Source organism: Rana temporaria, chromosome 5, assembly GCF_905171775.1.
Source record: "Rana temporaria chromosome 5, aRanTem1.1, whole genome shotgun sequence".
Classification (NCBI taxonomy): domain Eukaryota; kingdom Metazoa; phylum Chordata; class Amphibia; order Anura; family Ranidae; genus Rana; species Rana temporaria.
In genome coordinates this window covers 305,325,700-305,351,389 of record NC_053493.1, presented here as the reverse complement: position 1 = coordinate 305,351,389, position 25,690 = coordinate 305,325,700, and the positions used below count along the sequence as shown (strand labels likewise).

The window sequence follows — 25,690 nt, the reverse complement described above, 5'->3', positions numbered from 1 at the left end:
ACCTGAGAAACCAATGCCTGATACTGAAAAGACCACAAAATACTAACAGAGCTAGTAGAGTGCACCCTAACTCTTTCATAGGCTCAAATGATGACCTGTTTAATCCACCTAGCAATGGTGCACCAAGAAGCAGGGACTCCCTAAAGGAACCTTCAAAAAGGACAAAGAGAAAATCAGATTTTTAGAAACGAGATCGTAGCCGAGAAGCAGATCCTCACAGCACATACCGTGTTGAGACAGTGGAGAGAAACTTCCTTGGGATGTTTCTGAACTGGACATAAGAAGAGAAGGATAATGTACGAGTTAAGGTGGAAGGAGAAAACCGCCTTCCTTAGGGAGAAAGGGGGGCTTGGGCCATAGAACAACTTTATTCTTGTCAAACACTGGGATAGGCTCTTTACATGATAAGACCACACAAAGCATGAAAGCAAATAGAAAAAAATCAGATCAGAAAGGGGACTATCACTATCACTAAGGGGGAACAATGTATGCAACACCCTGCACAAAAGCCTTATCCAAGTAGCGAGAGGCCAACAATCTTTGAAACAGAACAGCCAAGGCTGAGATTTTCCCCTAAATGATAATTAAGGCCAGATTTTGGTCCAGACCAGTCCAAAGAAAGAACAGGATGTGCCTCATGGAGTACTTACTAGGGTGCTATTTCCTAGATTTGCACAGCACAAAGGAGGTCCTCCAGCTGCAATGGTAGACTTTGCAGGGAGACAACATCCTAGACTTTATGATCGTAGGGATGACCAAATTTAATAGGCTCAAATCCCTTAATACCTGCATTTCAATGGCCATGTTATTGAGAAGCGATTGAGAAGCACTATTGTGACATTGTCAAACTATATTTAAATTGGTAGAACGCACAGTTGAGCATTGCAGGGACAACTAAATTGCCATGAGTTTCAGGATGTTGATGGGAAGTCAAGCTTCCTCCTCCAACTAAGTTCCCTGCACTGAGAAGGCATCCTGGACTTCTTATACCAACAGGCTGACATCCATCATGTGAAATTTTCCACATATTTAGGAAAAAAGAGTTTCCCTAACTCAAGCACTGAATTAAAAACCGACCACTCTAGGAAGAGGGTCTAAGGACTGAGTTTGTTTGTCCTAAGCAGCTAGAATGTTAAGCTGCAATGTTCTGGGTTAACACTTGGTGTATGGTACTGCTTTGAAAGAGGCCACCATCAGGCCCAAGATCCTCGTGCAGGTACAAATTGAAGGCTGATGATGGGACCGAAGGGTATTAGCACTTGAATGGAGAGACAGAAGGTTGTCCTAGTGGAGAAAGATCCTGGACAGCACCATATCCAATATCAGGCCCATGTACTCCAATAAATTAGTTGTGTCCAGTGATGGATTCCAAAGCTTGAGGATCCATCCAAATCTTTTCAGAGTCTGAACCATCCATTGGCTGACAGGGTTTTCATGAACTGGTTCTTTAACCGAAAATTGCATACAGCATAAGTAAGCATCTCTGATGTCCACAGAGGCCAAAAGGACTCCTGATAGAAGGGGGGGGGGGCAATGACTGACCTGGCCTATTCCATGTGTACAAAACTCAAGCTTGTAGCCCCTGGAAACACCACTCTGGACCCAAACAGATTTCTTGGGCCTTAGGCTGGGTTCACACTACTACACTACTTTCATCCTACTTTGCTCTGCTACATTGGTCCTACATTTATCCTACATTGGTCCTACATCCATCCTACTTTCATGAACAGGATACTACTTTGGTCCGACTTCAATGATATTCAATGGGCCTGAAGTAGGATCAATGTAGGACCAAAAGTAGTACAGGGAGCATTTTCAAAGTCGGACCGACTTGTGTAGGACGCTACAAGACGCTCTCATAGGGAAACATTGAACACAGAGCAAAGTAGGATGAAAGTAGTGTAGTAGTGTGAACCCAGCCTAAGGCTGGGTTCACACTACTACACTACTTTCATCCTACTTTGCTCTGCTACATTGGTCCTACACTGATCCTACATTGGTCCTACATTTATCCTACATTGGTCCTACATCCATCCTACTTTCATGAACAGGATACTACTTTGATCCGACTTTGTGATAGTCTGACTTGTTCTTTGACCAATCAAAACAATCCCAGAGTGAGATAAATTCCTTTTACTGCTGCTGTAATCACAAGTCGGATGTCAAAAGTCGGATGGTTAGGAAAAGGCTCCTACTTTGGTCCTACTTCAATGATATTCAATGGGCTGAAGTAGGATCAATGTAGGACCAAAGTAGTACAGGGAGCATTTTCAAAGTCGGACCGACTTGTGTAGGACCAGTTAAGACGGCTCTCATAGGGAAACATTGATTTTCACACGTCATGCTACATGAGCTCCCAATGTAGGACCGTTGTCGGACAAGTGTGAACCCAGCCTAAGGTGTACTACTTTGGTCCTACATTGATCCTACTTCAGCCCATTGAATATCATTGAAGTCGGACCAAAGTAGGAGCCTTGTCCTAACCATCCGACTTTTGACATCCGACTTGTGATTACAGCAGCAGTAAAAGGAATTTATCTCACTCTGGGATTGTTTTGATTGGTCAAAGAACAAGTCAGACTATCACAAAGTCGGATCAAAGTAGTATCCTGTTCATGAAAGTAGGATGGATGTAGGACCAATGTAGGATCAATGTAGGACCAATGTAGGATCAGTGTAGGACCAATGTAGCAGAGCAAAGTAGGATGAAAGTAGTGTAGTAGTGTGAACCCAGCCTCAGGCTGGGTTCACACTACTACACTACTTTCATCCTACTTTGCTCTGCTACATTGGTCCTACATTGATCCTACATTGGTCCTACATCCATCCTACTTTCATGAACAGGCTCCTACTTTGGTCCGACTTCAATGATATTCAATGGGCCTGAAGTAGGATCAATGTAGGACCAAAAGTAGTACAGGGAGCATTTTTTAAAGTCGGACCGACTTGTGTAGGACGCTACAAGACGCTCTCATAGGGAAACATTGAACACAGAGCAAAGTAGGATGAAAGTAGTGTAGTAGTGTGAACCCAGCCTAATAAGGCTGGGTTCACACTACTACACTACTTTCATCCTACTTTGCTCTGTTACATTGGTCCTACACTGATCCTACATTGGTCCTACATCCATCCTACTTTCATGAACAGGATACTACTTTGATCCGACTTTGTGATAGTCTGACTTGTTCTTTGACCAATCAAAACAATCCCAGAGTGAGATAAATTCCTTTTACTGCTGCTGTAATCACAAGTCGGATTTTAAAAGTCGGATGGTTAGGACAAGGCTCCTACTTTGGTCCGACTTCAATGATATTCAATGGGCTGAAGTAGGATCAATGTAGGACCAAAGTAGTACAGGGAGCATTTTCAAAGTCGGACCGACTTGTGTAGGACCAGTTAAGACAGCTCTCATAGGGAAACATTGATTTTCACACGTCATGCTACATGAGCTCCCAATGTAGGACCGTTGTCGGACAAGTGTGAACCCAGCCTCAGGCAGTGAAACTGATCAAATCACCTGTGCAAAATAATGGAAAGCCTGAAAACATGACCTGTTGGTGTGCCTTGAGGACTGGAGTTGGGAAACACTGGTCTAGATAGCCCATAATCTGCATGCCCTGACAGTGCAGAAAGGCTGGAAAAGGACCCACAGCAAAGTGTAGAAGTTACAAATTAAAGTATCACCAAATTCCCAATTCTTTGTTAATTTTAGATAGAGTAAGGGGGGGGGGGGGTTATAACCCCTGTCCCTTTTTATGCCGTCTGGGCCACATTGCAGAGATTTCCCTTCACTTCTTGTCTCATGGCCAAAACAAGAAGTGAGAGGAAATCACTACAAATCGAGGTAATCCCAGGGTGTTACCAGAACTAATATGCCCATTGGAAGATTTCTCTTATTCCTGTTCATATCAACCCACAATGTGTGATTTTCTTTTACTTTCACCTATAATGATAAACAGGACAAATAGCACTGGTGAATCTCCCTAAAACCTGACAAGATTTCTAATTCCTCTCCACTGTATCCTCCTTAAGCAATAGATAAAAAAGATGGGCAACAACACAACAAGTTAATAGGCCCAATAATAAACTCATTTGCTGCACAAACCTTGTGGCCAAAAGCTGCTTCTACAGAGAATTTGATGTCCACCTGGTAGAACTTGGAAAGGGTATGAACAGACTGAGTGGGCGCCTTACAAAGCTGGGAAACAGAGGCTTAATGTTGGAAATGCCCAGGTAACTCCTGCCCAGCCGGTTACACCGTCTGTTCTTTCAGTATAGGTGCAGTTTCTGCTGCTTCTCGCCAGGGGGTCTGTATTCACGTTGTTGAGGAGTTAGGTTGGTGGGATTCAGCATTCATTTCCGGACATATCCCGAATCCACAGGTTGAGTTGTTACAGGCTTTCGTGCGTTGGCTGCGCAAGGTTACATACAGTTACTTTCATTTCAATCTCTTTGCGAGCTCATCCTACGGTCTTATTTTTGCCCCCTTTTAGGCATACCGACCACGTGACCCCGGCACACCCCAGGTCACTTTTCCTGTTTTTCCCCCCCAGACCTTTCCAGCACGATTACATGAGACTCTGAGCACAAGTGGAAGGCTGACCGCAGGTCAGCCTGAATTTGTAAGAGGAGTCAGCAGGAATTTAACCCCGCCCTCTATCCTCCTTCCTGTTGACGGTTTCTCTCGTGTCCCACCCACCCTTTTTCTTGCTATTTCTTCTCTTTTACTTGGGTGTGCCCCCTTTTAGGCATACCAACCACGTGACCCCGGCACACCCCAGGTCACTTTCCCTGTTTTTCCCCCAGACCGATAACCTGAGACTCTGAGTACAAATGCACATGTCCCTCCAGTATTTTTTGATAACATACTACAATTATCTTGCCAACAATTTTGACCAAATTTCCTGTGCCTTTGTAGCTCACACATCCCCAAAACATCAGCGATCCACCTCCGTGTTTCACAGTAGGAATGATATACCTTTTATCATAGGCCTTGTTGACTCTTTTCCAAATGTAGCATTTATGGTTATGGCCAAAAGGCTACATTTTGGTGTCCTCACTCCAAATGACTTTGTGCCAGGTTTGAGGCTTGTCTCTGTGCTGTTTGGCGTATTGTAAGCGGGATACTTTGTGGCATTTGCGTAATAATGGCTTTTTTCTGGCGACTCGACCATGCAGTCTATCTTTCTTCAAATGTCTCCTTATTGTGCATCTTGAAATAGCCACACCACGTTTTCAGAGAGTCCTGTATTTCACCTGAAGTTATTTGTGGGATTTTCTTTGCATCCCAAACAATTTTCCTGGCAGTTGTGGCTGAAATTTTAGTTGGTCTACCTGACCGTGGTTTGGTTTCAACAGAACCCCTAATTTTCCACTTCTTGATTAGAGTTTGAACACTGCTGATTGGCATTCTCAGTTCCTTGGATGTCTTTTTATATCCATTTCCTGTTTTATACAGTTCAACTTTTTCCTAAGATCCTTTGACAATTCTTTTGATTTCCCCATGACTCAGAATCCAGAAATATCAGTGCAGCACTGGAAGAAAGATGCAAGGGCCTGTCAAGAGTCCAGAAACTCATTGACCTTTTATACACACTGACTGATAAGCAAAGCAAACAGATCACAGATGAGGATGGTTATCTTTAATAGCCATTCAAACAGCTTTGTGTCAACTTGTGTGCATGTTATCAGGCCAAAGTCACCAGGGTATGTAAACTTTTGATCAGGGTCATTTGGGTAGTTTCTTTTGCCATTATGATTTAAAAAGAGTAAAAACACAGTTGATTGATAACAAATGGCTTCAGCCAAACACTAACCATGAGTGAAAGAAATATTTGTGTCATCATTTATATTTTCTGAAAAATGGCCAAGAAATCATTAATTCTGCCAAGGTATGTAAACTGTACAAATGTATCTGGAAGAAACGACTACTCCCCTTGGTCCAACCAGTGGCAGCTGAGCTAGTCCACCTACCCAATCCTGGTATGTGGACAGTGGTATTCTGTCCATGAGAGAATCTGGTTTGCCTTTTTTCAAGGCAGTCAGGCTCCTGATGCCCCATTGATGGTTGAATTATGTCATTGTCTGATTGTATATGGATTGGACGTCCCTTCAGAAGGTGGAGGGGCCAGCTCTGCAGGGATAACCTGACTGCTCCGTGCTCCAGGATTTTAGAAACTTTTTTGTCTGAGTATAGATCTATGTTTGAAGCCATTTACTGTTCACTGGCTGATTGCCTCTGCTGGAAGTTTATTCCAAGCCTCAACTACCCTTTCAGTAAAATAACACTTTCTAGTTTAGTTTTGAACTTTCCTCCAGTTAGATTGAGGTCATGGCCGTGTTCTTGATTTTGGTTTCATATTGAAAATACTGCCCTTCCGAACCCAATTCACCCCTTGATGTATTTAAAGGTTTCAGTCATGTTTCCCTGTTTCCTTCTTTCCTTTAGACTATACATAGAGGGGTTGATTTACTAAAGGCAAATCCACTCTGCACTACAAGTGCACTTGGAAGTGCAGTCGCTGTAAATCTGTGGGGAAGATCTGAAATCAGGGGAAGCTCTGCTGATTTTATCATCCAATCATGTACAAGCAAAAATTACGTTTTTTATTTACATTGTCCCCCTCAGATCTACAGCGACTGCACTTCAAAGTACACTTGTAGTCCAAAGTGGATTTGTCTTTAGTAAATAAACCCCATTAAGTTCCTGAAGTCGCTCTTATGTTTTATTCCCCAAACCTTTCACCATTTGTGTTGCCCATCTCTGGACTTATTCTATCTTATCAATATTTTTTTTGTAAGTGAGGTCTCCAGAACTGGACACCGAGGTCTCACATAAGATCTATATAGGGGAATCGGGATCTCTCTCCTGCTGGTGATCCCCCTAGTAATGCATCTTAGAACTCTATTTGCTTTCCCCACTGCCTGGTCACATGGTTTGCTCATTTTGCAATCATCTGTAAAAAATAACCCCCAAATCATTTTCCTCTGTAGTGTTGGCCGTGGCCTTTTCCCAGGATCGCAGCGAGCACGATTTTTTTAGGCGAGGCCGCAGCTTCAGCCTAGTCTGCGGCCTTTTCCCAGGATCATGGCAAACTGGGGGCAGGTTTTTTTTAGGCGAGGCCGTGGCTTTGGCCTAGTCCACTGCCTCTTCCCAGGATTGTGGCGGACTAAGCCAAAACCTCGCCTAAAAACTCTTGCTCGCAGCTCCTTAGGACCAGCGCGGTGTCCATAAAAAAAAAAAAAAAAAAAAAAAAACGATTTGAATCGTGAATTGAGTTATTTTTTTTTTTTTTTTAAATCGATGATTTTTTCCCCCAGCTCTCTGTGGAACCCAGAATCTCTTGGAAAGGTTGGGAAACCCTTGTTTCAGCTCCCCATGCACCTCTTATGTCTAAGTCACCCTGAAATTATATCTTGGATTACTTAAAATGGGACAGTGATATTTATCCACAATATCTCCCAGGATATATGTAAAGACTATTCTTGGTTTGTTTAATTCTGAACTCAACATGTTAGTTGAGACTTGGGGGTTCCAAATAATTTTCTAGCAAAAAAAACAAACAAACCCGATTTTAACTTGTAAAAACGAGGCTAAGTGGTTAAGCCATAAAAATCTTTGCATGTGAATGAAGATTAGACTCAAGGTTTAAATATCCAATGATATGTTCTAGGGCAGTGGTTCTCAACCCTTCCCAACAAACCATGTTTGCAAGTTTTCCTTTACCATGCACAGGTGCTTTAAATTGGAGTCAATAGCTTGTTATTTTGAACAGCTATTTTATCCGAGAGAAATTCACAAAACATGGCCTTGTTGGGGGTACAGGAGGACAGGGTTGAGAACCACTGTTCTTGGGCTTCCACACAAAAAAACAGAGCAGAAGGCAAGTGCTGTAATTGCTTCGCAACAGCATGATCCTGAAATACAGGGCCATGTTGGTAGTTCAAGGTCCTAATCCGGTTAGCTGCAGTTTGACATACTGAAATTGTAGCACGAACTAATGAAGCTGATTTTTCTGTGAAGAACTAAAAATTCACAGAGTGGGGTAGGGCACCTAAGGGGTGTGTGTGTGGGGTGTCCTCAAAAGCTTGTCAGTACCCAATCACCTGAGGGTACAGTACGTGTCTATAACCCATAGTGTATGAATGTTTAATTAGGATAAAAGGATTTTTTAATACAGCTTACCTGTAAAATCCTTTTCTTGGGAATACATCACGGGACACCGAGCCTTAATTACTTAATGAGTTCTGTAGTCACCACAGGTGATTGGACACTGGCAAACCCAATTTGAATTGAGTTCCTCCCCTATATAACCCCTCCCAAATGGAGAGTATCTCAGTTTTGTAGCAAAGCAATAAGCGTACCACGCTTAACTCCGAAGAGGGGCAGGAGCTCTATGTCCCCGTGATGTATTCCCAAGAAAATGATTTTACAGGTAAGCTGTATAAAAAAAAAAACTATCTTCTTGATCATACATCAAGGGACACAGAGCCCTAATTACTTAATGGGATATCCCATAGCAATGCTTAAATTGAGGGGAGGAAGACACAGATCAGAAATAAAGACCGCCATTGGGGCAGAGGATCTATACTGCTGCCTGCAGTACACTACTCCGAAGGCGGCACCCTCGTACCCTCTCACATCTACCTGGCAGAACTTAGTAAATGTATGGACCGAAGACCAAGTAACAGCCTTACAGATCTGAGCCATGGAGGCCTGGTGATGCACTGCCCATGAAGCACCAACTGCTCTAGTCAAGTGCGCTTTTACCTGAAAAGAAGGAATCTTCTTTTCTAAACCATAGGCCTGAATAATATTTGCTATATTTTTGCACTAGCTGTAGCGGTCTTAGTACCGCTGGATTGTTTTATACTATTTGTTGTAAATAAACCTACCGTTTTTATGGATTACACAATGGGAGTTTTTTTGTATCTGCCATCCGCCCTTTCTGCTGGCTAACCGTATGAGCTTATGAGTGACCGCTCCCCCCTGGATGTAAAGACACCATAATTAGGCCTGATACCCCTGCAGGGGTTATAGTATCTGGTAAGCGAAGATGCATGAGGGGGATCACTGAAGTCACCATTTATTTGCTGAGAGCACTATTGTCACCTGGAACTATCTGAAGATTCACTGATCAACTGTTTTATGGATGTGTCTCACCCACTGGACACAAATATATACTTTGAACTTCATGCAATACAGCTGTAAGCCACACTATCCCATACGTGTGCTGAACTGCTGATATATATGTATATATCTATATACACAAATACATACACAATTATTTATTGAAGCACTTTAACGTTGGACCAATTTATTTATACATATTTTTTGATGCACCTTTCTTGGAATTTACAGTGTATATCTTTTTTTTCATGGTATTAGCATTTTTTGTTGTGTATTACACGCACACATAGCCTACCTTATGGTATATTTATTTACACTTATTAGCATTAATAGTAGGTCCCACTGCACTATTGGTTAACTTAGAGACAGTCGCACACAATTCCTTGAGCACCAACTATTGGTGTATAGCTATAACCTATCTTCACTTAGATCGGGTGGGTCTTCATAGTGGGAGGTAGCACCACTACCCCTCTTTACTTACCATATTTTATTCTCCCTAGGGAGTTTTCAGTGGGGCTGCAACCTCTGCCGCTTATTACCTTAGCCCGGATTTATCATTTTTTTCTAGGCCTGAACAATGACTTGTCGAATCCAACATGGAATAGTAGACTTTGACGCTACCTGGCCCTGTGGCAGAATAAACAGACAATCAGTCTTTCGTATCTGAGCCGTAGCTTGCAGATAAACTTTTACCGCTCTTACAACATCTAGAGAGTGTAGACTCTCTTCCTCCGCAGACTGGGGACCTGGGGGGAAAAAAAAAGAAGGTAGGACTATATCTCGATTCAGATAAAATCCTGAAACCACCTTAGGTAAAAAAAAAAAAAAAGTCAGGTGAGGACGCAGCACCACCCCGTCATCATGAATAATCATATAAGGCTCTTTACATGAAAGAGCTGCCAATTCCGATACCCTCCTTGCTGAGGATATGGCTATGCGAAAAAACTGTTTCTCTGTTAAAAGACTTAAAGAAGCATGGTGTAATGGTTCAAAAGGCAGTTTCTGTAAAACAGACAATACCAAATTCAAATCCCATGGGCACACGGGAGACTTAACCGGTGTATTCAAGCACAGCGCTCCCTGAACATAGGCCCGGATTGCGGAATGAGAGGCATGCGGTCTTTGAAAGAAAACCGACAAGGCCGAGATTTGGCCCTTGATAGTGCTCAAGGCCAACTTAATTTTTAAGCTCAACTGAAGAAAAGCAAGAATCCTATTAATGACATACTTCCTAGGAAATATATGCCTTCCAGATTCTGTAGTAGATGAGCCTGGAGGCCAGCTTCCTAGCATTAAAGGAGTTATAAAGGAACCTTTTTTTTTTTGCTGAAATTACTGTTTACAGGGTATAGAGACATAATAGTTAACTGATTCCTTTTAAAAATGATTAAAAATAGATAAAAATCAATCATATAATGTACCTACAGTTTTAGTTTCGTTTTTGCATGAGGTTTCCTGCTTCTGTGATGTACAGAGACTCAGAGCCAATACAGGGCAGTGATGGTTTGTAAAACGAAACCGATTGGTGTTGAGGGGTTTTAGACACACAGTAATCACACCTCATTGATTAGTGACCACAGAGAGAAAGCGCCCATGACTTTTTTTTCCATCAGGAAACAGACAACCAGGAAGTGTTCAGAACAGAGAAGTATTACAGCAACATCAGAGCAAAAAACGAACAATGAGGACATGAAACCAGGATTGCAGTAAGGCAGTGTTTCTCAATTCCAGTCCTCAGGCCTCCCCAACAGGTCAGGTTTTCAGGATTTCCCTCAGATGAAAAGGCTGTGGTGATTACTAAGGCAGTGAAACTGATCAAATAACCTGTGCAAAATAATGGAAATCCTGAAAACCTGACCTGTTGGGGGGGCCTGAGGACTGGAATTGAGAAACACTGCAGTAAGGTAAAGGAAACTATTTAGCTAAAAAAAAATGTTTCCTTTAGTGACCCTTTAACCAGAGTGGATAGGACTGGGCCTGAGAGCCCACGTTTACTCAGAATGTGGGTCTCAACAGCCAAATTTAGACTTTGAAAGGCAGGTCTTCCTTCTGCCATTTTTACGATTTCCACTAGCCTGGGTTTCCTGGGCCAAGCCGGGGGGCCCAGAATCACCGGCTTTCCTTCCCTCTTAACTCTCTGAAGGAATCGTGGGAGAAGCGGAACTGGAGGGAACGCATACATCAGAGAATAATGAGCCCACAAAATTGTCAGGGAGTCCGACCCTTGAGCAAAAGGATCTCTTGTCCTTGACACAAAGTTGTCCAGTATTGTGTTGAACCTGGAAGCCAACAGGTCCACATCTGGGGTACCCCATTTCTAAAATATGACTTGAAATACGTCGGGGTGTAGAGACTATGCTCCTGGACTCCATTGCTGGTGGCTTAAAAATCTGCCTGCCAATTTTCTACCCCTGGAATGAAGACCGCAGAAAGGCATTCACCTCTTTTGAGCATCCAGACTTCTGGTGCCTCCTTGGTGACTGATATAGCTTGGCTTGGGTAGTAATACCCTGCTTTGGGACATGTCTATAATCATGCCCAGATATTCCAGCCTTTTCTGAGGCTGTAAGGAGGATTTTTCCAGTTTGAGGACCCAGCCTAGGTACTCCAAATACTCCACTGTGCTGCGCACATTGTAGTCCAAGCGTGTAGCGGACTGATCTATGAGCAACAGATCGCCCAGATAGGCTGTTACCACTATGCCCCGTGCCCTCAGCCTTGCCAGGGGCAGGGCAAGTATTTTTGTGAACACTCAAGGTGCAGTAGCCAGACCGAAAGGGAGGGCCACAAACTGAAAGTGGCGCTGATCCACCGCAAACCTTAGAAACCTTTGGTGAGTGGGAAATATTGGCACATGTAGCTATGCCTCCCTGATGTGCATTGAAGCCAGGAATTCTCCCTCGAATGGAGTGGATGTTCAGAAACTGATTCAGGCTTTTCAGATCTAGAATAGGTCGGACGTCCCCGTTTGGTTTTGGAACCGTGAAAAGGTTTGGGTAGAACCCTGATCCTCTGGGGCTAACTCTACGATTACCCCTTGGGACAACAGGTGTTCCAAGGCCAAAAACAAAAGCCTTCTTTTTTCCAGATCTTTGGTTGTTCTTGATTTCAGAAAACGGGGTGGAGGAAGCCTGAGGACACTGTGGAGATGACCCACTTGTGCTGAACATCTTCCCGCCAGGCGTTTGGAAATTGCAGTAGCCTTCCCCCCACTCGGCCGAGCGAGGGCATCCCTTCATAGGGAAGTTTTGAGGTTCTGCTTGAAAGATTTTGAATCCCAACTCCTTTTCTGCCCTTGGCTCTGGGCCTTTCCCCTAGTATTAGACTGGGGAGGCCGTCGCCACTGCCTGGAGAATGAGGTTCCAGGGCTGGGGAAAGAGACCGCTTAAATGAAGGACGTTTACTTCTTTTTAACCGGCAACAGAGTTGACTTGCCCCCGGTAATCTTTTGGATGTATTTATCCAAATCATCCCCAAACAGGCATCCTCCAAAGGGGAACGCCACCAAGTATCTTTTGCAAGAAACCTCGGCTTCCCAATGTTTCAACCAAAGGAGACCTGCGCATGTGTACCAGCAGGAGATTCAAACGGGATGCTTGCTGAACAGAGTCCATAATGGCATCAATCATAAAACACAAGGCCTTAGGAAGGTCCTCATAAATCTCAATCTCCTCTGTAGGGAGGAAGGTTAGCTATCCGTTTCATCTGTTCCTTGAGGAACGGACATATGCCAATAGCTGCAACTGCAGGTTGTACTACAGCCCTAGCCATAGAGGAGGAAGCTTTCAATAAAGATTCCAGCTTTTTATCCGTTGGATCCTTAAAGCCCTGAGCATGGTCTATAGGACAGGTCAGGCTTTTGTTTGCACAAGAAATAGCTGCATCTATAGCAGGTACCCCCCCATTTCTTAGTGAAACCTTCCTCCATAGGATACATGAGGGAGAACTGCTTAGTAAGAGAAAACAGTTTATCTGGGTGAACCCAGTCATCATACATAAGTATCCAGCAAGGGATGAACTGGAAAGAAGCATACAGCCAGTGGGGATTTCCGAGATCCCAAAGAGGAAACCGAGGACATAGAAGCTTCAACAGGAGGCAATTTGTAAGTGGCATGCACCATCTCTGCATAATATTGCAGCTGCGTCTTTAGCGACTGAGAGGTAGAAAGAATCTTCTCATCCTCTGAGTCCTCAGACTGCACCTGATCCTCATCTCCAGAAATGGATTCACCCTCAGAATGCTCATCTGATGAGAGAGCCAGAGCAGATGAAGGGGGTTGCGATTATAGTAGCATTCCTTCCTTCTAAGCCATCCAAAGCAATTTTTAAAGCGTCCTCAGTGATGTATACAGGAGCTGCCATAGGAGAAGCTGCAAAACCAGACAGGGGAACATGATTATCCTGTGAGGCTGCTAGCAGACAGAGGGGGATGGTAAACTGCAGGCATGCTCAGAATCCTTAATCCTTAGCCATAAGCAGGGATTTCCTAGTGCCTCTTTTACTAGCCCTTGTACCTCTTCTGGGGGACATAGTTCTGTACTTCAAAGCAGAGGTAATATCACAAAATGCAATCACTGTTGTGCTATAGTCTTACAATACACAATATTAGCTCACTGCACAACCTGATGCCGAGTAGGAGTCTTAGGCTTGCCTGGTTCAATCTACAGGAATGCTTGCAACCCACAGCTCTGTGTCCATGCTGCTTTACAGAAGGCTCTGGCGTGCTGGGCTTTGCATGAGCAACCATGGCCCTCCCCCTCTCCACCTGTCTATAGTCCATTGGTGTCAAACTCAATTTAATTGTGGGCCGCATCAGCATTATGATTGCCCTCAAAAGGGTCGGTTGTATCTGTAAGATTAGATGTCCAGCGCAGTGTTTCTCAACTCCAGTCCTCAAGGCACCCCAACAGGTCATGTTTTCAGGATTTCCCTCAGATGAAACAGCTGTGGTAATTACGAAGGCAGTGCAAAATAATGGAAATCCTGAAAACATGACCTGTTTGGGTGCCTTGAGGACTGGAGTTGAGAAACACTGGTCCAGCGCATCCCCCTCCCCTTTACATTAGATGTCAAGAGTCACCCCACCATCAGAAGTTGAGTCCCCCACTCTCCCTTACATCACAGTGCACCCCCTTTCCTTATGCTGCTGCTGGGAAGAAGCTGGATGCATTGCTTGAAAGCAGAAAGTAAGCATCTGGAGGAGGGCTGGAGAGGTGTGAGGGCCACGTGAAATGGCCTGGGGGGCCGTATTCGGCCCGCGGGTTTGCCACCTATGCTATAGTCAAATGCGCGCTCCCAACGCATGCGCCGACCATCATGGTGGCACCATGGGTAAAAACAAGAGGAAGGAGATGAGCCACGGGGGGGGGGGGGGGGGGGGGGGTTTGGGGGACCCCTGTATGTGTTTTGTGACAGAGCCTGCAGCGGAGGAGACTGGTGTTTAAACTGACCGCCTTCACTGAGCGTGTTTCCTGGATGGCTTTGTAAGAATACACCAGGTATGTAACTTACTCCCTCTAGTGGTGAAAACCAGGCAAGACATCCTACACACAGAAAATAACATTTTGAAAACATTATCCTCTCTTACCTTTATCCCCGCTGCAGGAAAGCTACTGAAATAGCAGATCCAGCCTTCACCCATCACGTCAGGTAATGTTGTGCCAACGTTCAGGTTTACCATGGGTTTCCACTTAGAAGAACCTCATACCTGGACCAGTAGAAGACTCTGCCAGTAACTTTTCGTGCCACAGTTGCATTAGTACATGAAAGCCTGAATCCTAGAGCCCAGACCTCTGCAGAGACATTACAGGAAAACCTTGTTTCTTCTTTACATGAGGCCCGGGTACCACCAATCTTAGGCTGCTCATATCGGCCCAAGGCATAGATCCGGTTATAGCTCCTAGGCTTCCGCAGATGACCATCAAAAGAGCTTTTTCTTCTTGTTCAATGCACATGTTCAATGTGACCAACCACCTTAGACACTGGCAAAAAAAACTGAGGCGCTCTCCATTTGGGAGGGGTTATATAGGGGAGGAACTCAATTCTAATTGGGTTTGCTAGTGTCCAATCACCTGTGGTGACTACATAATCCATTACGTAATTAAGGCTCTGTGTCCCGTGATATATGAGCAAGAAATTTACATTTGGGGCTCTTCCCTTACAAGCTCTAGTTCCACCACTGAGAAATAGGATGGAGAACCTGAGAATCGATGTAAGTTTATACATGTATCTCTATAATTGCAATAAATCTGGAAATGTGTTGATGCTGCTGTCCCTATAGACAAGCACAGGTTAACCCTCAGCAAAAAGATCTGAGCAAGAGAGTTCAGGCAAATCATCTTTCCTACATTGATGGTCCCTGTTGCATCAAGAAAACCTAGTTTGGGGAGCCTAGGGGTGGGGTTCGGAGGAGTGTTTACACACACAAATCCTCTCAAGTGCTTATACATGCAAGGTTTCAGGTCTATGAAACTGACATAAGTCCATGGTCTGATTATAAAAGCCACCTATATCTTTGGTGGCTTTACAGGTTGTGTGCAAATGAGTTTCTCCTCTTTCACATAGAAATACAATAAAAAAAAAAAGACTGAATCTAAAGTAGGTCTGTTTGCTGCTGATACCCCCGGATACAAATGGCTTTAAAAGGTAATTCAAAACTAAAATGTATGCATTATTACTTGTATGTATGCACATGCATTATTATTTATATATACCACTTATGCTTATATGCATGTTGCTCCAGCAATGTATTCATGTGATTTCTCAAGGCAAATTTCCTCACGGCAACAGTGAATGGTGTCTGTGCAACGTGCTTGGGCAGGGCTGTTTGTGCAAGAACACCATTGTTTTTGTTTTGTTTTGTAGCCCTAAAAATATTAATATTACCATAAGATCCAATTGGGTATATCATTTTTAAATTTGTTTTTTGATTATATATGTTCAATTTAAATTTGCACATATAATTTTTTTTCCAAGTGGGTGACATGGTGACTTTGTCGGATTGATTCGTTATCAGTTTGACAATGCTAAATGCTGCGATAATTTGTAATAACATCCTTTCTGCGGTGTAGTGGTGTAGCAATCACACACACCGCAGTTCACAGCTTTGGCCTTCTCTGTGCTTCTGCTTAAACATATGGCTTAGCATACATTCACAATTATGAGCCAACCATGCTGTTACTATTTTTTATGTTTCCCTACTTCCCCCGCTCGGGTTGTACTGAAAATAATTTGTAATTTTTAATAAAATCTTTTTTGTACCTGGATATTGCGTTTCTGGGGACTTTGGGATACTTGGGGGGCTATTTGATTGGCTTATGTAGCTTTCCTCCTTGTTACCTCAGTCTCCGGGCATCTCCAGGCTATTTTTTACATTTGCCCTTTCCTTTTCCCTGAGTTAAGATGGCGGACGGAGGATCACCTGAGACGTGCGCCCATTACTGGCTTAGCCGGCTCCGCCTCTTTACATGTATTTAAGCGGTGACGCAGGACGCCTCCTCACTACCCGTGAGCAAGTCTGATTAGACGAAACGTCGGGAGGAGACGTACTGACGTCACCGAGATTTGAGGACTACACGTTCTACTACCGGCCGGATCCTTTTTGCTGTTTTTAAAGTTACCTATGTAAGTGTGCTACGTTTTTGCTTAATAAATGCCTTAAGCGTTATCACACTATTGTGAGTTTTCTTCTCCATGACTGCTGATTGCCTGGTGTATCTTGGTGAATCCGAGGATTGTGTTGGGAGAAGATTTTTTCCATTGGCTGCCCATATCCCCCTTGTGGTTTTGATCTATCTATACCTAGGGCTCTGGTAAGGGTCAGTGTGTATTTTGGTGGTGGTTTGCATGTCACACTGTCCGTCTGCCAGTCACAGGGGGAGAATTTGTGTGTGATTACCAGACAATATCACACGATCTAGTTTTATTTTTTGTTTGCTTTCTGGATGTTCCACTGACGGACTGCTGGGAAGACCTTATCAAGATTCTGATCTCCTGTGCAGCCCAGGTGTTTGGCTACTTGCTTGGCTTGATCCTTTTGGATCTGAAAATCTGGTAAGGGTCAGCAATTTCAGGGAGCAGTGATCCAGATATCTCTTCACGTTGTGATTCCATATGAAATTTGATTATTCACAGAACTTTCACACAGTTTACATTTGTTTAAAGAAGATTTTTCTTCTTTTCCTTGGGACTTTATAGTGATCACTATTTTTTGATAAGTCACACATTTTTAGCGCAACTCCACTCCTTTTTTCATAGTATTTTTTGTTTGTAAAAACATCTTGAGTTTGCAGCTGTTTTTTGATTGTTATAGATAAGCGCACTTTTTCCATATATTGTCCGTATACATACCTGGTGCAGCTATCTTCGGGCTCATCATAGAGCACCATCAATAACTTTGATAATCTAATTTTGGCATGGATATTTTTCAATTCAGGGCAACCCGTGTGGTTAACTCTGAAGGAGTCTTTGAAACCTTCAAAGAGGGTGATAACGATCAAGGAGGCCTTTTTATGAGGTTAAAAAACTTGACCATCTCAGAACTCCATACACAGTGGGATGTCGTCTTTTTAGACACTTATATCAAAAACCAAATGGTTCCTAGGAGCCTGAGGTGGGAGATTGCCCCTCATAAGGGAGATGACGACTTGGAGGGATGGTACAAGTATTTTGATGAGTGTGGTCTCAGTTTATTGAAATTTTTGGGGGATCGTAAGACCGCAAAATTAAAACGGTTAGATGATGAAATTAAACTTATTCAAGAAAAACTAACCCCTTTCATGTCCAGTGAGGAATACTCTGACAGATCTAAAAATCTGTTACGAATCCTGGAGAAGGAAGAAAGGAACAAAAAATCAAAAAAAAAGAAAAAATTCAACAGAGACTATGGTGACTACCAAAACAACACTGTGTTTGAATGGCAAAGAAAATTACTGGCCGAGGCCAGTGGTATGGCGGCTCCAGCTATGGATGTAACCATACCCAATTCTATTGCCAATCCAATTGCTATTCCTAAGGGGCACCCTGGGAGAGGTGGTGCAGTTCGCACCAAAACTAATAATACCCCCAAGGGCCAACTTAGGACTAAGAAACCTGTGGTCTCTTATGGTTCCAATCCCGTGAGAGGGATCAATCAACGTGGCCAAATTGGTCCACCGCTTAGTTATTATTCTCATCCATGGGGGCATAACACGGTGGCACCACTCGCTGCACCTGCTCCTCGTAACCGAGGTATGTACAGTGTCCCACCTCCTGGTTATCTTCCAAACTATAGTGTGAATCAGGCCCAACCACCCATTATGAATCACACTCCTCAATATGGCATTGGGTCACATCCTAATGTGACACAGAGACAGAGAGATACGGATATTACACATTATACAGGGACCTTTGAACCTGATTATAATGTTTCCACCCAGAATAGTTTCCTCCCTTTGGGGGACTTTGAGAACTTTGAGGGTGATAAGTTTTTCCCCATCCCTACTTCCAGTCAGGCCCAAATCTCAGGACCTTATGAGTTGGGCTACCCGAATCAGCCAATCATTCATTCCCAGTCCAATTGGGGTTTTCCCAGGGCCGGACAGGGAACCAAAAGACTGGCAGAATTAAAAGAGGGACTAGAGGGGGACGACATACTCAGTCCAAAAAGGCCCAAAACGTAATTGGGACGGGTATTTTTAACCTCAGTTCTCATTCATTAACCCATTCAGAATTATGTGTGCTTGACAAGGGTTTGAAATATGCCCCACCAAAAAACATCAGCAAATTCAAAACATACATGGATGTTCACAAGTTTGTGCGCAAACTCAACATCCAGCGTTGTGTCTTCCAACCCTTTTAACCCCTCCAACACATTAGTCTCTAACTATGTTCATTCAGGTTTGAGTAATGCATCCACCTACAATCCTCCTGGTCACATGCCCGCCTCCTTGAGAGTGTTTAAAGATTTGGTTCTTAAAGACCTGGAGAACCTCAACGTTAAAAAAGTAAGATGTAAAAAACTATTGGAGGAGGGCATCAAGTCATTGTGTGACAATAGGAACATTGTTATACGCCCCGCTGATAAAGGGGGGGGTATAGTGGTTCTCAATAAAGTAGATTACTTGACAGAAATGCAGCGCATCCTCAGTGATGAAGATACATATACTCGCCTCCCGCTCAACCCGGGTGATAAGTACAAAAAATCTCTTGTTAAACTGGTTAATAAAGGCTTTCGTCTGAATATTTTAAATAGAAAAGAGAAGGCCTTTTTGGTACCCAAGGCTCCACGGGTGCCTATTATGTATTATTTGCCCAAGGTGCATAAAGACCCCATTTGCCCCCCGGGACGCCCGATAGTCAGCGGTATAGATTCCGTGACGTCCCGGGTGGGCAAATACATAGATTTCTTCTTACAACCCTTAGTAAGAAACATGCCGTCTTTTTTGAAAGACACCAGACAGGTCATCAACATCTTGACTGATTTACTACCATCTCCAGGCCTTTTTCTTGTGACAGCTGACGTCACGTCACTCTACACGGTGATTCCGCACGACTTGGGTCTCGAGGCAGTGGGTTACTATTTGGATAGGGATTCTGAGCTCCCTGAAGTCCAGATTGCATTTATTATGGAACTACTGCAATTTGCAGCTTCCCATAACTTTTTCTGGCATGATGGCCAATTTTACCGGCAAGATAGGGGAGTTGCTATGGGGGCCAAATACGCCCCCAGCTTGGCCAATTTGTTTATGGCCAAGTGGGAGGAGGATGTCGTCGATGTTGTCTCTAGGCCCCAGATTATGCTGTGGGCCAGATACATCGATGACATCCTCCTCCTGTGGAGAGGCTCTGAAGAGGAGTTATCTGAGTTTATGTCTTTCCTCAATGTTAATAACAGAGGCATTGTCCTTAAATATGAGGCCAGCAGAGACAGCATTAATTTTCTAGATCTGTCTATCTCAGTGAAGGAAGGAAGGTTTATCACTTCCACTCATTTTAAAACCACAGATAGGAATTCGTTCATCCCACATGACAGCTGCCATCACGCCTCATGGCTTGGAGCAGTTCCTAAGGGACAATTCCTCAGACTAAAAAGGAATTGTAGTGAGCAGAGCACTTTTTCTGAACAAGCGAGTGTTCTTACACAGCGTTTTTTGGAAAAGGGGTATGGCCGGGATTCTCTTGTGGAGACTCTGGATTTGGTCACAGGTACCAGGCGAGAGGACCTACTCCAGATTAAGCCAAAAGCTGACCAATTGGCCAACTATAAAGCTCCCTTTATCACAGACTATTCCTGTCAACATGCCAGTGTCAGACACAGACACATTGTGTCTAGGCACTGGCATGTACTCAGAAGTGACAAGACCCTGAACGCCATTCTCCCTGACAAGCCGAGAGTGGTATTCAGGGAGTCCACATCCCTTAAAGACAAATTATCACCTAATGTCTTGGATCCTCCCAAGATCCAATCAATGTTTTTGTCAGGTCTTGTGGGTTTCTTTAAATGTGGGAGATGTCAGGTCTGTGCTGTCAATACAGTAATTTCAAAAAGGACCACGAGTTTTTCCTCTAGACCTTCATCTAAGACCTTTCCCATCGAGTCATTTATTACTTGCTCCAGTACAGGTGCTATTTATTTACTACAATGCCCTTGCGGCCTTCAATACGTAGGCAGGACAAAGCGTTCACTCCAAATACGCCTGAATGAGCATATAACCAATATTATGAATGGCTACCCTGACCATTCAGTGTCCAAACATTTTTTGGTGGCCCATAATAAAGACCCTAAGGGTATTATATGTATGGGGATAGATAAATTTCAGGCGCACTGGAGAGGCAGTGACCTCGTAAGGAGTATCTCAAGAACCGAAATGTTGTGGGTTCACACATTAAAATGTTATGAACCGCATGGTTTAAACATCGAAGTGGATGTGAACTGCTTCATTGACAACTCCTAGTTTCAGGTTAAAATTTTTGGTGCCATATGCCTCTGTTCCATATTCCTGGTCTTATTCTCCCTCAATTTAAAACCATGGGAGCCCTGGCCAGATGCTGTTGGTGACAGCTTTGGTGGCCCTTCGTGCATAGCAGGTCTAAATTAATTGTTGTTGGGGTCTAGAATACATATGATCTTTGTGTTTTTTATATATTTTGTATAATATATTTTATATTCTGTATTTTATATATTTTATATTTTGTACATTATTGTTTATACATTTCGTGAGGGCATTGATTATTGCCCGAATGATGTTTTATTGTACTGTGGACATAGGTCTCAGGTGCCTTGATAAGCCATCATTTACTCATGTGATTTACCATAAGATCCAATTGGGTATATCATTTTTAAATTTGTTTTTTGATTATATATGTTCAATTTAAATTTGCACATATAATTTTTTTTCCAAGTGGGTGACATGGTGACTGTCGGATTGATTCGTTATCATTTTGACAATGCTAAATGCTGCGATAATTTGTAATAACATCCTTTCTGCGGTGTAGTGGTGTAGCAATCACACACACCGCAGTTCACAGCTTTGGCCTTCTCTGTGCTTCTGCTTAAACATATGGCTTAGCATACATTCACAATTATGAGCCAACCATGCTGTTACTATTTTTTATGTTTCCCTACTTCCCCCGCTCGGGTTGTACTGAAAATAATTTGTAATTTTTAATAAAATCTTTTTTGTACCTGGATATTGCGTTTCCGGGGACTTTGGGATACTTGGGGGGCTATTTGATTGGCTTATGTAGCTTTCCTCCTTGTTACCTCAGTCTCCGGGCATCTCCAGGCTATTTTTTACATTTGCCCTTTCCTTTTCCCTGAGTTAAGATGGCGGACGGAGGATCACCTGAGACGTGCGCCCATTACTGGCTTAGCCGGCTCCGCCTCTTTACATGTATTTAAGCGGTGACGCAGGACGCCTCCTCACTACCCGTGAGCAAGTCTGATTAGACGAAACGTCGGGAGGAGACGTACTGACGTCACCGAGATTTAAGGACTACACGTTCTACTACCGGCCGGATCCTTTTTGCTGTTTTTAAAGTTACCTATGTAAGTGTGCTACGTTTTTGCTTAATAAATGCCTTAAGCGTTATCACACTATTGTGAGTTTTCTTCTCCATGACTGCTGATTGCCTGGTGTATCTTGGTGAATCCGAGGATTGTGTTGGGAGAAGATTTTTTCCATTGGCTGCCCATATCCCCCTTGTGGTTTTGATCTATCTATACCTAGGGCTCTGGTAAGGGTCAGTGTGTATTTTGGTGGTGGTTTGCATGTCACACTGTCCGTCTGCCAGTCACAGGGGGAGAATTTGTGTGTGATTACCAGACAATATCACACTATCTAGTTTTATTTTTTGTTTGCTTTCTGGATGTTCCACTGACGGACTGCTGGGAAGACCTTATCAAGATTCTGATCTCCTGTGCAGCCCAGGTGTTTGGCTACTTGCTTGGCTTGATCCTTTTGGATCTGAAAATCTGGTAAGGGTCAGCAATTTCAGGGAGCAGTGATCCAGATATCTCTTCACGTTGTGATTCCATATGAAATTTGATTATTCACAGAACTTTCACACAGTTTACATTTGTTTAAAGAAGATTTTTCTTCTTTTCCTTGGGACTTTATAGTGATCACTATTTTTTGATAAGTCACACATTTTTAGCGCAACTCCACTCCTTTTTTCATTCTTTCTAAAAATATTAAAGCTGACTGAAATTTAAAGCTTATATGAGCTTTACCCAATGTGGTTTACACATTAATTCTAGGCTATTTGAGGCTGGGATACATCGAAAATCTCCAAGAGGAGGTACCAACTGAACAGATAACTGGGTGTGGGAGTAAAAACTCACTTCACCACAATCTGAAAATTTGGCAGCAGGACAGTTAAACAGCCACACTTGTAGGATATAAGCATGCTCGTTAATGGATTACTGGGAAGATGACTAATTGGTTTATTACATACTAAATTACCATCTATCATCCTGTAAAGTATGTTGCTTTTTTTAAGAATCATTCTTCCATAACAAATAAAGACTATAAAAAAGAGAAGTTAGTTATTTGGGTATATTGCAATGAAATTGCATTATGTAAACACAAACTCCAAATACCCCAGAAATCCTGACAAATAAAGGCATCATTTAGTGAAAGAAAAATTGCACATATAATAAATATTTCTACAGATTGCACAGTTTTTTGGCATCTCCATCTGTCAAGCAGACACATATAAAAAACAAAAAAATACAAATCAGTACAGGTTGTTTCACTGGAATAAAAAAAGCCTGTAAACAAAAACAAGAATAGAAGTTCCAAAACAAGTTTCAATATAGTGCAATAGTGGCGTGCTGGACATGGAGTCTATTTCTGGAGGGCTCGGTACAGGGTCAAGGAATGCCTGCTTGTTCGCTCTTGTTCCATGCAAAAAATCAAATCCCTGAGATTTACACGAGTAACCCGTGGAACAGATATCACTTTGGGAATTCTGAAAGCAGAAGATCCCGATCGTTGATCCTCCTAGAAGAAAAAAATATATGAATCATTTGCCATTTTATAAAATACATATAACACACATTCCCCTCTGTTAAAATCCTTGCAAAGTACATTGATCAGACTTCTGGGAAAATCAATGGGCCAAATCACACAAGGAGGAAAGTACCAGTTACACGTAACGGTGTTTCTGGGAAGTCTTTCAGGACGGCACAATGAGAAATGACTGGCTCCACCTGACAGGAAACACAATCAAAAAAGAGGTTAAAAACCCCGCCCCTCCCCGTGCTCATCAGTTTATGATAAAGTATAGACCCAGCAGTGCACGGGAGTAAACAACATACCACCAAAATTCAAACCAATAATCGTATCCAGAGGGTGGGAAGTAGGCCTGCCATCCTGTAAGACTTCCCAGAAACACTGTTACCGGTAAGTTCTCCTTTCCGTTCCAAGAGGAAAGGAGGAAGTGTTAGAGGGGCCTGGAGTGGAGCTGAGCCCACGGAACGGCTGGTATACACGAGGTCATTAGACCCAGCAGCCTCATGATGTCCTTGAAAGAGGACTCCTCTTTCTCCAACGCAGATCTGACCGCTGTCATGAGACCCTGGACCTTGTCCAAGGGTAAATTAAGTTTTCGCTCTAGTGAATCTACCAGGAACCCTAGGTAAAATTTCCTTTGTTCCGGCACTAGCGAGGACTTTTCCCTGTTGATAATCCACCCCAGGGATTCCAAGGTACTTATGACCTTGGCCAGGTCTGCCAGTAGAAGATCTCGACTCTGGTTGCAAAGCAGTAGATCGTCGAGATACAGGATTAACGCTATCCCCTGCAGGTGCAGGAAGGCGATCACCTCCGCCAGGACCTTTGTGAAGATCCTTGGACTGGAAGCCAGTCCAAAGGGGAGGGCAGCAAACTGTAAATGTTGAATCCCCTGGGCAGAGGCGATCGCAAACCTGAGAAATTTTTGGTGCCCTGGGAAGATCGGAACGTGAAGGTAAGTGTCCTTCAAGACGATCGTAATCATGAACACCTCCCTCAGAAGGAGCTTCCTGGGGGTGTATACACTCTCCATACGAAACTTCTTGTAACGGAGGAACGTATTCAGGGGCCTCAGATTGATATTAAGCTGGAACTTTCCTGACGGCTTTGGAACCACAAAGATATGGGAGTAAACTCCCAGACCCTGTTGGGCCACAGGTACCCGGGAACTAGGACACCCTGCTGTACGAGCTCTGTGATGTTCCGTAGAAGACCTGCCGCTTTGAGGGGGTCTCTGGGCAAAATGTGTTGGAAGGAACTTTGGGGGAGGAAAGTGAAGGAACTCCAGCCTGTAACCCTCCTTTATGATGCGGAGGATATGGAGGCTCTGAGTTATGCTTTCCCAGCTGGGGAAAAAATGGGAAAGTCCTCCCCCAACTTTCCCCTCATTTGGAGTCCTTGTCGCTGGACTTTTGGTTGGAAAAGAGGATATTACCCTTTTGTTTGTCCCTTCCAACTGCCCAACGCTTGTTACCGACCGGCTTTTTCTCTGAAGAACGGTTTCTACCCTGGGGGCCTTAAAAAAATTTCCTTTTATCCCGCTTAGGTTTGGTAGGAAACTTCTTACCCTTCTCAGTAGACCTAGTCAGAGCCTGATTGAGGCCCGTGCCGAAAAGGAGGGAGCCCTCAAATGCGAGACTTGGATGCATTATCACCATCCCACGTCTTGACCCAAACTGCTCTCCTGGCAGAGTTCACGAGAGCTCCCGTCTTTGCGGTGGTACGCACGGTTTCGACCGCAGCATCGGCTAGGAAAGCCACTGCACTACCAATGACCTGTAGTGAGTTCAGAATTTCCTTGGACTTAGGAATATGGGAAACATGGTCCATCAATCTGGAAATCCATGCGTCAGCATTCCTAGAAATACATGCTGAGGCCAGTGAGGGGCTCATAGCTGTCGCATTGGCCTCCCAAGCCCTACGCAAGGTAGTCTCGGTACGTCTATCCATCAAATCCTTAAGGTTACCTGTATCCTCAAAAGAGAGGTCAGACTGTTTGGACACCTGTGCCAGGGAGGTGTCCAATATAGGCACCTGAAAGAATTTGTCCTCGTCGTCCTCCAAG

The 25,690-nt window shown here is 43.6% G+C and overlaps 1 protein-coding gene across 2 annotated transcripts in view; it reads right to left on the bottom strand.

Moving 5' to 3' along the window:
- Nucleotides 1-23,218: 23,218 nt before the first annotated feature.
- Nucleotides 23,219-25,690, bottom strand: part of TAF4B (TATA-box binding protein associated factor 4b) — a 177,982-nt gene continuing 175,510 nt past the window's right edge. Inside the window, exon 15 of one of the 2 annotated variants that reach the window (XM_040354095.1) lies at nt 23,219-23,613. In XM_040354095.1, the coding sequence (XP_040210029.1) occupies nt 23,458-23,613 (156 nt within the window). In that variant the 3' untranslated portion in view covers nt 23,219-23,457. The remainder of the gene's footprint in view (nt 23,614-25,690) is intronic. The other variant, XR_005749491.1, reaches the window with a different exon arrangement.